The following is a 17288-nucleotide window of genomic DNA, read 5'->3' on the forward strand; positions in this document are numbered from 1 at the left end:
TTGTATAATATTTTAATTGATTTTAAATGTATTTTTTCAGTTCTTAAAGAAGATGTTGGCGGACCGACAGAACTCAATGGGCTCCATATTCGACATGGGCAACGAGGTAGCGGCTAATGCAGACCCGAGGGAACGCAAAGAAATCGAACAACAGTTAAAAGATTTGTCTCAGCGTTTCAACAATTTGGATCGCGGAGCGACTAAGCGTATGGATGACTTGCAGAGAGCCATGGTCGTAGCCAAGGAGTTTATTGAAAAACTCATGCCTCTCTTGGAATGGTTGGACAAAAGCGAAAAGAAAATCAAGGACATGGAACTTGTGCCTACTGACGAAGAAAAAATACAACAGAGAATCAAAGAACATAATGTGAGTTATTTCAGTAAAATACAAATTTATTACTATATATATATCATAATTTTGTAAATATCGTTTAATTTTAGAAACTGCACAATGAAATTTTGGCCAAGAATTCAGACTTCAAAGATCTTACCGATATCGCCAGCACTCTGATGGCTTTGGTCGGCGAAGACGAGGCTATCGGTGTTGCAGACCGCATCCAAGAAACTGCCGATCGCTATGCCACTCTGGTCAACACGTCCGAGAGATTGGGACAGTTGCTGCAGGATTCGCGTTCGGGTCTCCGTCACCTGGTGTTGACGTACCAAGACCTTCAGGCCTGGATGGAAGGCATGGAAAACCGATTGGGCAGGTACAAAGTATTGCCGGTGCACACTGACAAATTGGCTCAACAAATGGAAGACATTGCCGACCTCTGCGAAGAAATATCCAACAAACAGTCCGACGTGGACGGAACCGTAGACTCGGGCATGGAACTCATGAAACACATCACTAGCGACGAAGCCATACAGCTCAAAGACAAACTGGACGTTTTGCAGAGGCGCTACAACGACTTGGTGGCGTCCGGTACAGACCTATTGAAAAACGCCGAAGGCATGTTGCCACTCGTCCAACAGTTCCACAACGCTCATAAACGTTTGGGCGATTGGATGTTGTCCGCCGAATCGCAGTTACAGATGGCCGAACCTAAAGAGGAAGACATTAATAACTTGGAACTCGACATTCAAGGTGAGTCATGAATATTTATGTTGTTTATACCGAATTTCTAATCGAATTACATTTTTATTCTTGCAGAGTTCCGTCCAGTTTTGGAAAGTATCAATCAAATTGGACCACAACTATGCCAGATGTCACCTGGCGAAGGTGCTGCTACTATCGAAGGATTGGTGACCAGAGACAACAGGCGATTTGACGCCATCTGCGAACAAATCCAGAGGAAAGCCGAACGCATACAGCTGTCCAAACAAAGGTCGCTCGAAGTGATAGGAGATATGGACGATCTCCTCGATTGGTTCCGTGAGGTAGAAAATCAATTAAGAGAAGCGGAACCACCGAGCAGTGAGGTGGATATCATTCGTGTACAACTCAAAGAGCACAAAGCTCTCAACGACGACATCTCGAGCCAGAAGGGCCGAGGTAGAGACGTATTGTCCATGGCCAAAAAAGTTCTCAGGGAAGTAACGCAGAACAACGATGCTAGTGTAATGCGAGAAAAGATGGAAGACTTGCGTGAAGTAATGGAAACAGTATCGTCGCTGAGTGCCGAACGATTGAGCGTGCTCGAACAGGCATTACCGCTCGCTCTACACTTCCAAGAATCGCACTTCGATTTGTCACGTTGGTTGGACGAAATGGAAAGACAAATGCAGATGTTGGCCATGCCGGCCTTGAGACCAGAATTGATTGCACAGCAACAGGACAAGAATGAACAATTTATACAATCCATATCCGAACATAAGCCACTCGTAGACAAGTTGAATAAAACAGGAGAAGCACTGATCCGGTTATGCAATGAAGACGAAGGAATGAAAATTCAGGACATTTTAGACAGCGACAACAGCAGATACAATGCGTTAAGAGCTGAACTCAGACAGAGGCAGCAGGCTTTGGAGAAAGCATTACAGGAGACAAGCCAGTTTAGCGATAAACTGGAAGGCATGCTGAGGGCCTTGCAGAACACAGCTGAACAAGTATCTGGTGCTGAACCCATATCGGCTCATCCGCCCAAAATCCGTGACCAACAAGACGAGAACGACGCGGTTGTCGAGGACCTTCACAAGCGCGCTGACGCATTCCAGGCTGTGAAAAAAGCAGCAAATGACGTCATCAACAAAGCGCCCAACTCTTCAGATCCAGCCGTCAAGGACATCAAACGCAAATTGGATCGTCTCAACAGCCTGTGGAATGAGGTGCAAGAAGCTACTAACGACCGAGGTCGAAGCCTGGAAGAGGCCTTAATATTGGCAGAAAGATTCTGGGAAGAATTACAAAACGTTATGGCCACCCTGAAGAACATCCAAGATTCACTGTTGTCCCAGGAGGCGCCTGCCGTCGAACCAGCTATGTTGAAAAAACAAAAAGCCGTGTTGAAAGAAATTAAAGCGGAAATCGACCAGACCAAACCTGAAGTAGAACAGTGTCGTGCCAGTGGTCAAAAGTTGATGAAAGTCTGTGGCGAACCTGACAAACCAGAAGTGAAGAAGCACATCGAAGATTTGGACAATGCGTGGGAAACTGTAACTGCATTGTTCGCCAAGTGCGAAGAAAACTTAATAAAAGCCATGGATAAAGCTATGGAGTTCCACGAAACATTACAAGTACGATTTTTATTTAATTAATCATAACAGTGATTTAGTTTACTCATTTTGGTTTTTTTAAAGGATTTGCTCAAATTTTTGGACGGAGCTGAACGCAGGTTTGCCAACTTGGGACCTTTGGGTACAGACATTCAAGCTGTTAAAAAACAAATAGGCGAACTCAAAAACTTCAAGTCAGATATTGACCCACAAATGGTGAAAGTGGAAGCTTTGAACAGGTAATGTAACACACTATTTAAAGAAAAAATTGTATAAACTATTTATTTTTAACCGTTGAAATTTTATTCTTCCACTTGCTCACTTTGGAATTTATTAAAATTTGATCTTTCTATAAAGATCGCTGACTAGGTAATACATAAAATGAATAACTCGAATAAGGTATTTTTGATATGTAACTTTGTTTGATGATTTTCAATTTTGAATTGCAGACAAGCTCAGGAACTTACGGAAAGAACATCGGCTGAACAAGCAGCAGCGCTTAAACAACCTTTGTCGGAAGTAAACCGAAGATGGGAAAATCTTCTCAAGGGTATTGTCGAACGCCAACGTCAACTCGAAAACAGTCTGTTGCGTTTAGGACAGTTCCATCATGCTTTAGCAGAACTCCTCGCTTGGATCGATTCTACCAACAAAACTTTGGACAAAGACTTGAAGCCTGTAGCTGGCGATTCACAGCTCCTTGAAGTCGAGCTGGCTAAACTCAAAGTTCTAGTAAACGACATTCAGGCCCACCAGTCTAGCGTGGATACACTTAATGACGCTGGCCGCCAGTTAATTGAGAGCAGCAAGGGTTCAGCTGAGGCCAACAGCACACAAGACAAACTCAATTTGCTCAACAAAAGTTGGAGAGACCTTTTGCAAAAGGCGGCTGATCGTCAATTAGAATTGGAAGATGCCCTCTCAGATGCTCAACGATTCGCTGCAGAAATACAAGATCTGCTATCTTGGCTTGGAGAAGTTGACGGCATTATTGCCACATCCAAGCCCGTTGGTGGTTTACCCGAAACGGCTAGTGAACAACTGGAACGGTTTATGGAAGTGTACAATGAGTTGGAAGCCAATAGACCTAAAGTAGAAACAGTTTTGGCTCAAGGACAAGAGTATCTGAAGAAATCACCTGGCTCTGGTAATTTGGCACAGAACTTGAAAACATTGAAACAACGATGGGAAAGCGTTACGGCTAGAGCAAACGATAAAAAGATCAAACTAGAAATTGCTCTTAAAGAAGCCACCGAGTTCCACAATGCTTTACAAGTATGTATTAATTTAAATATCTTATTCATTTGTATTATCATTGTAATGTAATAGTTATAACATGTATACTGTCAATATTTTCCAGTTATAAAAAATATAAATAAATTATTAATTGACACCTCTCCAACCAGTATAACTTATAATAAGGAATATTTGTTAATGTAATTTTTGTTTCAGGCCTTTATCGATTGGTTGACCGACGCTGAGAAAACTCTGTCTAACCTAAAACCTGTGTCCCGTATTCTACCAACAATATTATCTCAGATTGAAGACCACAAGGCGTTCCAAAAGGATGTTAGCTCTCACAGGGAAGTTATGCTTCATTTAGACAAAAAGGGGACGCACTTGAAGTATTTCTCGCAAAAACAAGACGTCATCCTTATCAAAAACTTGTTGATTAGGTAAATTACTATTATATTATAACGTTGTGTGTTATGCGTTTATTAATTATTTTGGATTTATCTTACTTAAAGTGTTCAGCATCGTTTTGAGCGTGTCGTTTCCAAGAGTGCAGAGAGGACCCGAGCGCTCGATCATGGTTACAAAGAGGCTCGTGAGTTCCACGAAGCTTGGTCCGGCCTAATGGATTGGTTGAGCAACACAGAAAAGAACTTGGACGAATTAGCCCAGGACGCCACTGTCGGTAATGATCCTGACCGCATCAAGCAACGTTTGGCCAAGCACAGGGATGTACAGCGTGCATTGAGCGCTAAACAAGCGACTTACGACTCCACCATGAGAATGGGAAAAGCGTTAAAGGAAAAAGCCCCGAAGAGTGACGAACAACCGTTGAACAAAATGATCAACGAGTTGAAGGAAAAATGGAATTTGGTGTGCACCAAGACAGTAGACCGACAGAGGAAATTGGAAGAGGCCCTATTGTACTGCGGACAGTTTAAGGACGCCATGGAAGCGCTCTTGGATTGGTTGCGAAAGGCTGAAAAGAGGTTAATCGATGATGGACCGGTGCACGGAGACTTGGACACCGTCATGGCTCTAGTCGAACAGCACAAGGTAATATTAGTGCAATGTATATTTGTATTGTCTTCCTTTTATGTGTACACACACACAATGGATTAAAACTTTATTTTGTTAATTTGTTAGGCGTTTGAAGAGTCATTGTCTAAACGTCACGACCAAATGAGAACTGTGAAGCAAACTGGCAAAGACCTGATGTCCAAGGCCAGTCCCAGCGACCGCGCCATTATCCAATCTCAGTTAGACGATTTGGAAAATCAATGGAGCCGAACGAGTAAATTATGTGACAAGCGAACAGAAAAACTAGAAGACGCGTTAAGACAAGTGAGCGTTCCTACTGTTGTTTGTTTTCTACGATATTATAAGAAATAATAATATTAATATATTATTTTAATATCATTTGCAGGCTGAACAGCTGCACAAATCTGTGCACTTGCTGTTGGAGTGGTTGTCCGACGCCGAAATGAAACTTAGGTTTATCGGACCATTGCCGGATAACGAGCAAGAAACTAGGCAACAGTTGAACGACCACAGGAAGTTCATGGAAGAAATGACCGACAAGCAACACGAAAAAGACTCTACGGTTAATTTGGCGCAGAAAATCTTGGAAAAAGCTCATCCCGACGCTATCAATGTGATAAAGCATTGGATTACTATAATTCAGTCCAGATGGGAAGAAGTTTGGACTTGGGCTAAACAGGTAGAATTTTCGTTTGTTAAAATCATACATACACCGTAATTTGTAACATTAATAACAATTGTTTGTTTCCGTTGTAGCGTGAACAAAAACTCATGGACCACTTGCAGTCACTTCAAGATTTGGACTCCCTGTTGGAGGAACTATTCGCCTGGTTGACCAAATTGGAAAATCGACTATTGGATTTGGAATCTGAATCTTTGCCCGACAGTATTGAAGTGACCGAGAAGCTGATCGAAGAACACCGTGAATTTATGGAAAACACTGCCAAGAGACAATCTGAAGTAGACGCTGTATGCAAAGCCAAGCAACCGGCCGCTCCGGCTGGCAGAAAACCATCAGCTATTAAGAAAACGTCAGCAGTCAGGTGCGAAATTTTCTACATTGATTCTAATAATAAGAATAAATTTGGACATATTTTTTAAAATTTTATTAGAGTAAAAAATAAATAATTAAAAATAATATTATTGTGTTTAGAAATCTGCACGTTTGAGATAGTTTGTGGACTTTTTTATATTTTATATTTTTGCTTTGTAATGTCACACAATATGCACGCTTAGTTTATTGATAAGAACGCACTTTTTGCACATTTTCAGTCGTGAAGACTTAGCTGGCAGTGTACATGATTTATCCGATCACCGCAAAAACAGGTTTGTATTAACACATTATGCACGTTGCACTTTTCATAGTCGTAGTATAAATTGTATAAAAGCCAACGGGCTTCCAACTGCGGTTTCCTGTAGTGATGGACCTTTGGTATTTTTTAAGATAATTTTTGCTGCTTTGGAATCAACCCATGTTTTAAAATACTTTGTTAACCACTTCTCAGAGTATTTTTAAAACATTTTTTTTACTTCTTGATAACTAACGTTATGTAATATTAATGTTTTTGTTTAGTCGAGCAAGTCCAGTGATCAAAGACAAACCCGCTGACCAGTTGCCGCATATCGGACCCAGATTCCCAGCTAAAGGAAGGTTAGTGTTAATGATCGTTTAATAAATTGATTTCAAATAATCTTTATCTAAAATAAAATTTCAAGAATAACAAGTACTGAGATTTTTTTTCTGATATAAAATATTTTCTTATTATATAAATACTTGTTTTAATACAATCTATTTTAATTTTTATAGTTCATCAATATAATTAACTAAAAATAAGTACCTAGTGTTTTTTTTTTTTGTTAAATTTTTAATGTATAATTTTTACCATCATAATTAATATGACTGGATTTAGTGACTTATCTATCCAAATAAAGGTCAGGTTAGAACTTTTCTAATAAAAATTGTATAACGTTGTTATTTTTTTGTTAAAAACCATAACATTATTACAAAATTTAAATATCTATTAAACTTATAAATTCCCGAAAAACAGTTTAAAAAATATAAGTAATAATTAAAGTTCTACTAATATATTAGTATAATCAGATTTTCATTATTAACGTGGAGTATTTTGTTCTTTAAACAGCAAAGTGGAAGAGCCGTTGTTGCGCAATGCCCGTTGCCGACAACTGTGGGACAAATGGCATAATGTGTGGCTGATGGCTTGGGAACGGCAACGTCGTCTACAGGAACATCTCAACTACTTAAGGGAAGTGGAAAAAGTCAGAAACTTCTCGTGGGACCAATGGAGGAAACGCGTATGTACACCATTTGAGATTACTTTTTTGAGACGAGTTGCTTACGTTTTTTTTGTTTATTCCAGTTCTTAAAATTCATGAACCACAAGAAGTCGCGTCTCACAGATCTGTTCAGGAAGATGGACAAAAACAATGACGGACTGATACCAAGAGACGACTTTATCGACGGCATAATGAAAACAAAATTTGACACGAGCAAGCTGGAAATGAACGCCGTGGCCGACATGTTCGATCACGACGGGCTTGGCCTGATCGACTGGAAGGAGTTTATAGCGGCCCTGCGACCCGACTGGGAAGAGAAGAAGCCTGCCGATGTAGAAGCCGAGAAGATCCACGACGAAGTAAAACGTCTTGTGATGTTGTGTACTTGCCGGCAGAAGTTCCGGGTGTTCCAAGTGGGAGAAGGAAGATACAGGGTATGCAGATCGCTTGGGCTTGTAGCCATAAATGTGGTGATAAACAACTTTCATCTTTTGATTATAGTTTGGAGACAGTCAGAAGCTCCGGCTGGTGCGTATCCTGCGATCCACCGTCATGGTGCGTGTGGGCGGAGGATGGGTAGCCCTCGACGAATTCTTGGTCAAGAATGACCCGTGCAGAGGTGAGTCACCCGATACTTTTACAGAACAAACATATTAAAAAATTATAATTGTATTTAACCCATGGGTCTTAACCGCTCGGGATAAACAAAAATTTTACATTAACTAATATTATATACTATGATAATCTAACCTATTATAAAAAATTATTTTATTAATAATTCAATTTTATTTTAGTATCCTCTTAACCGGTGCCTCGTTTAACACACACACACAATGGTATAAGTATATCGTGTTAACCAAAAAAAAAATATATAAAAAAGTCTATGAATACAATCTAAAAAAAAAAAAAAATATAAATAACAACAAAGTTGATAAAAAAATTTACATAAATATATAAAGCTCTTGAGAAATTATACAAATAAATAAATAAATATATATATATATATATATACGTTGTTTTACTAAAACGCATGCTTAAACTATTATCGTTGTATTAACACTTGAAGATTTTTGGTTTTCAAAGTACGTAATTAACTTTTAATCTCATATTTTTTTTTGTTTTTGTCCTTTGCCGTTCCCGTCAACAAATTCCGTTTCCTTGGCCGTTATTTTATTTTTTATTTGTTTTGATTTTGTGTTTCGCATTCTTTTATTATTATTATTATTATCCTTTTTTTTTTGTTTGGGGGCTTTTTTGCTTGAATTAAAAATAACAGTCGAAATGATGCCAATGCCCAACCCGTTTGTGCCTGATCAACACGAACCGTGGTGTCCTTACAGCGTGATTCAATTGAACTGTATGAACGCTATCGGTGTTTTTAAAATTGCGTTTTGTGTGTTTATTTTTTTACATTTTTTTCATATTATTAAAAAGTTTATTTTTTTGCACGCGTTTTTACTTTTTTTCTTATTCCAAAAGGTAAAAAACTGTTGATCGTCGACCGGCCGTCAGACTCTAGGTATAAGCCGTGTACGGCCATTTGTTATAGTGGATTGTATTATAATTATGTTTGCTGTGTGTGCGCTTTAAAAAAAAATTAGTATATTCCACCGCTATGTAAAATATTACAGTTAAAAATCAGTAGTACCAGTAAAGACGCTTAATTAGTATAATAATTATTATATAACCAACAAAAAGTATGACGATCGCAGTATTTTCGAATCGAACCTTTGATCCAAATTCCTTTGGATGCAAACAAATAAAATGTAATATTCCTTTTGCAGTCCACTCGAAGATTTTTTACAGTACTCGACTAACATGCATGATGCTTTTGACATAATATTTATAGTATCGGAAACAGGATATTTATTTTCTTCGTTCCAAACAACTCCACGGTGTCATTCAGAGTTGGGCATTATTCGACTTTTTTTTTTTAGATTTTTTTTTACAGCATAAAAATGATATTTTAATTTAATAATTTTTGAAAAAAATTATTCGCTATTTCGTCACCACAATTTATTTATGATTTACAAATACTTTTTTTTCTTTATCCTTTATTTATTACATAAATAATTATGAAATTATAGCGTATAATGTTTTATTTATAAATTCACTAATTATCAAATATTTGTTAAATTTTGCCCAACTCTGATACCTACTTGGTATCAACCGAAAAAGTATTTTTGCCCGTGTTCCTTTTTTTCGTCCGTGATCTCTTTTTCGTGTTTCTCCCATCGCTTTCGCGTTGATTGTGTCATCCTCACCTTCGTGTTCACTCTCGTCGTGACCAAAAAATTAATCCTGTCTCTGATATTATACTAAAAACTCAACCGGTGCGGACCGAGCAGCTCGGCGTGAGGACACGACCGGATTGTTGGCTTCATATCACCATCTTGACTGATCGTTTATTTATTTATTTTTCGGTTTTGTTTTCACTAATACACTAATATTGTTTGTTTTTGTTACCATTACTAACATATTATCATTTTTTTCACTGTGATGAGTTTTTTTTTGTTTTTTTTTTTTAATTTTTTATTTATAACCAATTATTTCCTTCTCACCGCCTGTTTCTCATATACGATTTCCTTATTTATTCGCACTCACGCAGCCAAAGGACGCACAAACATCGAACTCCGCGAGCAGTTCATTTTGGCCGACGGCGTGTCACAGAGCATGTCCGCGTTCAAACCCAAACACAACGTCCAACAGCAACCGAGGTCCGGATCCACGGCCGGGCCCATCACCAAGGTAAAAAATTGCAAAAAAGTACAATTTAAAAAAAAAAACACTATAATTTTTATAAAGGTACTTTTTTTTTTATACATCTCTCAAGTAAGAGGCACGGCTAGCAAATCGAGCACTGCCGCCGTTTTTTTATTATTTTTGCATTGTGTGAACATTTTTTTTTTTTTTTTGGCTTTTTAAATCGTACAATAACACTTGTTTTTCGCCGCCGCTGTTTTCAGTTGTTTTCTTTTTGCGAGTGCATAGTTTGTTAGTATTTAGTTAGCGCCAAGTACAACATATCATATTGTATTGTAATGTCTAATCGCAGTATAATAATTGTATTATTACGTCTATATTGTAATAGTTGTTCGGTACCGAGCTCTACTTCCGGGGTCTGTCCGGGTGACGGTGATTGGTCTCCAGAATCATCGTCACCGTACCTATTTCTGCTGTATTGTATTTATTTTTTTTCTCCTACACCTACTTATCGTTATTGCTGTACTCTGTCGCCAAGGTGGTCGGAGGTGCAAAAAAAAAAACATTTCTCAAGGGTTTTTTTTTCTTTTTGGAGCATATTAAGAAACAATAAAAACGTTACACCGAGTGGGCGGTTAAGCTGAGGCACCGCGGACCGAGGAACGAATGACGATGAGATCGTTTTTTTTTATGAACCGTTTTGTTTTTTTTTTCATTTATATTTTAACGAATACAGCCGAAGAGTTTTTGAGAGAGTTGATGCCGATATTCGAGAGCTTAAGACAACGAGAGTCGTTACCGTGCTCGTATCCGCTAGCCATGGGCCCCGGCAGGCAAAACAACACGTTTTGGGTAAAACAAATTTGTAAAAAAAAAAAAAATATATATAGAGATATACAATACATAGTTTTATGCGATTTTTACTACTCAGCGTGCACCAGCGACGTGTTCTATTAGTACATTATTTTTGTTCGTATCCGGATGTGTCTAATTGTTATAACGTGGGAAACGTACAGGTACGAGAGAGGAGCGCCAGAAGCGTGCCAATGGGCAAGACGGGCGTCAACAGGACGGCCGGCACTCCGGATTCGCTTAGCGATAACGAGTCGTCGCCATACTCCAGGACGCCCGCCAGGAAGGGATCCACGCCGGTAACCAGGAAGTCCAGCGTCGGCGGGATGACCAGCAGTCTGCCGGCCAGTCGACCGGCAAGCAGGCCGCAGAGTCGTCAAGGAAGCAAGCCGCCCAGTAGACACGGATCCAACCTGTCACTGGACAGCACTGGTAAGTCGCATTGTCGACGGAATCGAACGGGTAACACGGGGATGATATTGAAATCTAGTAATAGAGATACACGAATATGAGAAAGTTTTGGAAATTTGGGAATAGTGCTTACTAAGGGCTCAAAAGATAAAAAAAAATTGTAATTGTGTGTTCGGAATTGGATTCAAGTAACCAGAACGTTAAAAAGTGCGCAAAAATGTAGTTTGAGAGCTGCGTCGATATCAGCAATGATAATTAAAACGGCGTATGAACATAAAACGGTTGAGAAAGTTCTTAAATGTTTCCCTTGAAGGAAAAACATTAGATCGTGAATAATATTACTTATGGTAAGAATAAGGATCGTGTTGATGTTCATATTCCTCCCATCCCTATAGCTACTATCCCCTGCCCTACTTTGTCGCTGATCTCTTACCAGGAGTCATTATCAGCTGTTTCTTATCGCTGTCGGGAAATTTTCGACAGACCGCCAGCCATAAGACATATTCATGACAAAATGAATTAATAGGTAGATGTAGTCCGACAAAGAAGGTAGAAGGTGTGAGGATTGACAAGGAACAGGGAAAAACGAGGCCGAGAACAAGATTTGTGTCTCGCTGAATCCGAATAGCTTTGTCTCTATTGCTGTGCCCAATACCTATTTATTGTAATACGCATGTGACTTGACCCTGTAGATTCGAATACGCCAAGCCGCATCCCCAGACTGACGCCAGGCAAAACATCAACGTCTTCACGCAAGGCCAACGGACAAGTGGTCAGCGGCAGAGTGCGTTCACCGTCAGCGGTCGCCAACCAGTCTAACGCGTCGTCCACCAGGTGATCACGTTTTTCGATTTACTCGATAATAATAACAATTACAATAATCGACGATTAATAATAATGCAAAAATTATGTAAAATATTAATATAATACTAATTGCCACATTTTTAACTCACTAACTGTCCAGGTCATCCCTCTCGATGCACAGGTCGTCGAGTATACCCACGTTGGCTAACTCCAGTTCTAGGTAATAATCACTAACACGTAACGATAGTTAATTAGTTAATAAGAAAATTAAAATTAATTATTTTATTATTTTGAGCATGTTCTTTCTTGTAGTGTTAAGATCGCAGTGCCGCGACTAAGTGGGGGGTGAAAGGGGAAAACCAGTAAAGAGTAGCAACGCCCCGGTAGACAGTCGTGTGGGTCGACAGAGTTGACAAAAACCTGATTTCTTTTAAAATAAACTCTGACCCAATTCCGAGTATACAATATAATTCCTAAAAAAACGCATATTTCTGGGGTTTGGAATTTTTCGTCAGCTCTGGTGGTACTTATTTTTTTTTTACACCATTCCTCTTCTGTACATCGCAGTCGGCTACCCTATTACAACGAAGGCCTTATCCAATTGCCTTCTGTTACGTTTACCTTTGCTCTAAATTATTTGTTTAGTCGTACAAATAAAAAGTTGGCGTCTACTCTATTATGTGCCTGATTCCGCACACTTTTCGCTTGGTTGCAAACGACAAAAAAGTATGCACATCGAGGTTTGGGTTGCGGCACTGCAAAAGTGCACAGAGATGGGCATCGCGTTTTGCCCACACTTTTGTTAGCGTATCGTGTAAAGTATACGTATCGTGGGAAATTAAAATAAAATACTTTTTCTTTTTTTTACATTTGCCTACGTGCGCCTATAGCCGAAGCCAAGGTTCCAAAATACCCGTTCTCTTGGGACAGCCGGCGTCGCGCGACTCCACAATGCCCATGGTGTCGCCCATGTCTTCGACACCGTCTTCCGGGTAAAGCACGCCTAATGCCCAAAAAATGGCATATTTGTGTTTCTTGTGTGTGTGTGTGTGTGTGTGCTTACTCCCTTTCCCCCCCCCCGCCCCCGCAAATGCTTGTTTTTTCCTATGTCGCAATGCCGTCGAACAGCGTTGGGCAAAATTTATACCGAACGTTAAATAATAAATCATTATTCGTATGATAAATCATTTTTTATTTTTGAATAAAACTATTTGTTTGATAATTCGTTTATTTGTCGTTTATTACAGCTAATACATTTTATTTCAGATAATTTTGTTTTATCTTAAATACTTTAAAAACGTAGGCGTAGTGTTAACAGTTATTTGTATTTGTACTACTAGTAACTAATCAGGTTGCATACAATTTACATTGACAACATAATTAAAATTAACAGAATATCATACTCGCATATAAAATAGGTAAATGTTTACAATTAAAAAACAATATGTTTAATTATTGTAATATTGTAATAATTTCACTCGATGTTACACATTTATTTTTTATTGTTGTGTTCCTGCTTGCAAAACCTATATTTCTAGAATAAACCCGCATGTAATGCCTGTTATGAATGTCCAAGTTACACTTGGCGTGTTCAACCTCATTATGTTAATAATAATAATAATAAGTTATTCGTGTATTTGTTTATGTCGTTTACATGATAATATTCAAAACCTTCACTACAAGCTTATCTGCTGTTGCACGAATAATATATGATAGTATTAATGTTATTATTGTCTTGGTCGTTGTGCTTTTTGTGTTTCTGACAAAAATCTATGGTTATTTTCTTCCTAATTTTGTTTGCTTTCTTGTTTAGGTTGCAATCGCCATTGGCCACGCCAACGTCGACAAGCCTGTCCCGTAAACCGTCTAACGCGTCTGAAACGAAAAGAAGGAACTCCAAGCCGGATTCAAGAGAACCCTTCCGACTGTAACCATCTGATAACGTTGAACTTAACCCAATAATAAATAATTCTTTTTTTTTTTATTATTATTATTATATAATCAAACCAATGATTAATCTCTTAATTAATCCTGTCTAGTTATTAAATTAAGTTTAAAAATAAAGTATTATTTTTTTAATTTATATATAATATATCTATATATATAAATATGTACAATTTTCAAATTTTGTATTTTTCTTTTATACCATTATGTTTTTTCGTTTTTTTTTTTTTAATCGGTATTCAATGTTGAAATGTGATTCCATCCCGTATACATATTATATAATGTTTAAAAGTATGTATAAAACATGTTTAGATTCGAGTGCCATTCGCAATTAAAAAGTATTTAAAAAAAAAAGTTGATGCAATTTAATATTATGTAATAGTAATTTGTTATTTATCGTATTTTTTTATTATTATTATAATTATTATTTATTAATTGTAAATAGCTTCCAATGGTTAATGAAAATCACCACATCTACTATTTACAAGTGCCAATATTGTATCATTTCATTTTTGTTTTTCCAATATATATTTTTATGTAACATGTAATTTAAATTTAACATAAAATAAGTAAATGAACACCATTGTGGACACTTATTGTAACTTTGAAAATTAACCAATCGTAACAATAGATGATTATTTTTTAACTATATTTATAATATTTAATTGTTTTTCCCACTGTGGATTTAAAATAAACTGTGCAATTGTTTAATTTAACGTTTTATTATTTTACTCTTTATCCGGAATACTTAGTGCCATGTTAAGCCATATGCAAATAGTATTAAATTAATTATCTATTTACTTCATGTAATTTATTTAGAGGCTAATGATAAAATTTAAATTTAAAAACAAGTGATTTTAATACAAGGTATAATTTAAGTATAGTATTTTTCAAAACAAACAAAAAAAGCTGTACAGTGGGGTTGGGAACTGAATTTTATGAGATTTTTAGTTAGTTAAACGAGAATTTACCCATAAAAAGACCACCTTAGAGGCATTGAAAGTGATCTATTTTTGAACGTTTTAGACCAAAAAGCCAGACATATTAACTAATTAGGATGGTCTAATTTCAATTCTGTAAATACTAAATAGGTATAATATAATATATGAATTCTTTGGTACTATACTAGCTTATGTTGGAAATGGATTTTTTTATACTTTCCTTTTTTTATGTAAAATAAAATAAGTTTTAATGTTGAAAAAATGTCAAATTCAATTTTAAAATTTTTAGAAAAAAAAACAATACATAGAAGCTTATAGTAATTAACCGAAAAATAATCAACACAGTTAAAATTTATCAAAACCACATTTTTTTATAAATACAGCCTTCTTAATGTCCCTTTAGACATAACCTAGAGCTTATTTATTTATGGAAAACATTTTGTAGTTAGGTATTAATAAAGTTCCGGGTAAATTTACAGCAACTTAATATTAATACAGTTAATTAAATTTTTTTTTATTTCATTCATTCTAAACAGAAATCGAAAGTGTATTCCGAATTCGCTAGTCAAACCTGTAACAATAAATACTTATCAATAATGGAATGATAAGTATATCGTTTAAGGGGACCTCAGCATGGTTTTTACAAAAAAATATTGAGTATAGATTTAAAAAAAAATAGAAACGCCACCCCATGGGAAAAGTTTTTCTCTATACATTGTGAAAACTTGGTAATTCTATCCCTTAAAGGGGGTCGGAGTACAACTAGTTTTCATGCGTTTAATACCAATAAGCGTTGCTAATTTAGAATCCCAATGTTGGAGTTTAATTTTTTAAATATGTATGCATTTGTTGACATGTTATTTAGGTCATATTTAACTTAAGATCAAGCGGGTCGGAGCACAACAGCTGCTATGTGCGATGAATCATTTATTTGTAGCAAATAGGCCCATATGGGGGGGGGGGGCAATTGTACAAATTCGCATGTACATATTTTGTTTCATTCGTTTACAATTGCACAACTTTTTGGATTTTAGCAGTGTTTGTTGAAAATAAAATAATATTTTAAACAAAGCATGATTAAGTGCTTTGCCATATAATATTATTTTATTCTCAATAAGATCCAAAAAGCTGTGCAATTGTAAACGAATGGAACAAATGTAAATGCGAATTTGTACAATTGTCCCGTATGAGCCTATTTGCTACAAATAAATGATTCACCGCACATAGCAGTGCGTCATTGTTTAATGGTAATGTTTAACGATGTAAAACCCACACCTAGGTACTTTTAATATTCCTAATTATTGTGTTTTCCGTAAAAAATAGTTTATTTGGTATAACATATAATTTTCGAAAAGATTTTTATAAGTTTTATATAAAATGATTAAACGCGCGTCGTGTTTGCTCTTTGTTTTATTTCCTGTATGCGTTTATCAACGTCCAACACATTGTAGACAATCTAAGGCTGCTAATGACTTCCACTGGATGGCAAAACATTACCAACGTCCAATTCAAGGCTCAGACAAAAACTGGTGATTTTTCAATCTATTCCACACAGTGACCCGTTAACTGAAAAATACTATATTACTGCCACGTTGCTCGGTTGTTGTGAGTACATGGCCGTGCTGTTCAAGTACATCAGTCCGGCAGTGCTCGGTTTATTGCAGTGTAAACATTTGGAAATTCAAATTATGAACAACGCTTGGAATGCTGTAAATCCACTTTGAAACACATCACAGGCTCGTTGGATATATAAGGAACTAAGGCATGTATCCTATGCCTTGGTTGTGTGTTCATTGATGTACGCAAGTATTTCATTCGGTGGCGTGTTTGGATATCTTTCGTTGTTATCAAGCAATGAACAATGTTTTATTTTGTTTATAAACCAGTTTATTAAGTTATGAGACGTCTCTAAAGACACTATTTGTCGTACACATTCTAGGTTGATGTTAATGTTTTTTGACAGAGCGGTCAGCTAGCATTTGCGATAAGATTTCACTTTGTGAATGATTCCTGAGCAAACTGATATGAATCTTATCGCAAATGCTAGCTGACCGCTCTGTCAAAAAACATTGACATCGACCTAGAATGTGTACGACAAAATATAGTGTCTTTAGAGACGTCTCATAACTTAATAAACGGGTTTATAAACAAAAAAAATGTTTATTGCTCGATAACAACGAGAGATATACACACACGCCACCAAATGAAATACTTGCACATGACAATGAACACATAACTAAACTTCGAAGTACGGAAATTGATAACTACTATAAAAAATTAGGGTTTTCTGCCGTAATATCATGAAGAAATGTCCACACACACGCTGTCTGAAAATTTAAACAATGACCCAAGGAGCCAAAAATGTCTTCAATTTAATAATATTTTATTATTGTTATTTATTTTAAATAA

At 36.8% G+C, this 17288-nt stretch overlaps 1 protein-coding gene across 18 annotated transcripts in view; it reads left to right on the forward strand.

Moving 5' to 3' along the window:
- LOC126843571 (microtubule-actin cross-linking factor 1) overlaps window positions 1-14649 on the forward strand; it is an 80911-nt gene extending 66262 nt beyond the window's left edge. For 11 of the 18 annotated variants that reach the window (XM_050581187.1, XM_050581211.1, XM_050581259.1 and 8 more), the window contains 21 exons: window positions 41-367; window positions 442-1087; window positions 1154-2676; window positions 2740-2894; window positions 3105-3930; window positions 4108-4331; window positions 4404-4944; window positions 5035-5232; window positions 5315-5608; window positions 5686-5972; window positions 6202-6255; window positions 6503-6580; window positions 7071-7242; window positions 7308-7658; window positions 7726-7843; window positions 9833-9972; window positions 10944-11211; window positions 11883-12024; window positions 12155-12214; window positions 12885-12986; window positions 13808-14649. In XM_050581187.1, the coding sequence (XP_050437144.1) occupies window positions 41-367; window positions 442-1087; window positions 1154-2676; window positions 2740-2894; window positions 3105-3930; window positions 4108-4331; window positions 4404-4944; window positions 5035-5232; window positions 5315-5608; window positions 5686-5972; window positions 6202-6255; window positions 6503-6580; window positions 7071-7242; window positions 7308-7658; window positions 7726-7843; window positions 9833-9972; window positions 10944-11211; window positions 11883-12024; window positions 12155-12214; window positions 12885-12986; window positions 13808-13925 (6624 nt within the window). In that variant the 3' untranslated portion in view covers window positions 13926-14649. Of the gene's footprint in view, window positions 1-40; window positions 368-441; window positions 1088-1153; window positions 2677-2739; window positions 2895-3104; window positions 3931-4107; window positions 4332-4403; window positions 4945-5034; window positions 5233-5314; window positions 5609-5685; window positions 5973-6201; window positions 6256-6502; window positions 6581-7070; window positions 7243-7307; window positions 7659-7725; window positions 7844-8500; window positions 8582-9832; window positions 9973-10663; window positions 10780-10943; window positions 11212-11882; window positions 12025-12154; window positions 12215-12884; window positions 12987-13807 lie in introns of all 18 variants that reach the window. The other 7 variants (XM_050581307.1, XM_050581203.1, XM_050581299.1 and 4 more) reach the window with 6 other exon arrangements.
- The last annotated feature ends 2639 nt before the right edge of the window (window positions 14650-17288 follow it).

Source organism: Adelges cooleyi, unplaced genomic scaffold, assembly GCF_023614345.1.
Source record: "Adelges cooleyi isolate 19-005CV unplaced genomic scaffold, UGA_ACOO_1.1 ACOO_flye_CR_arks_rails_tigmint_CR_PRNA_108, whole genome shotgun sequence".
NCBI lineage: Eukaryota > Metazoa > Arthropoda > Insecta > Hemiptera > Adelgidae > Adelges > Adelges cooleyi.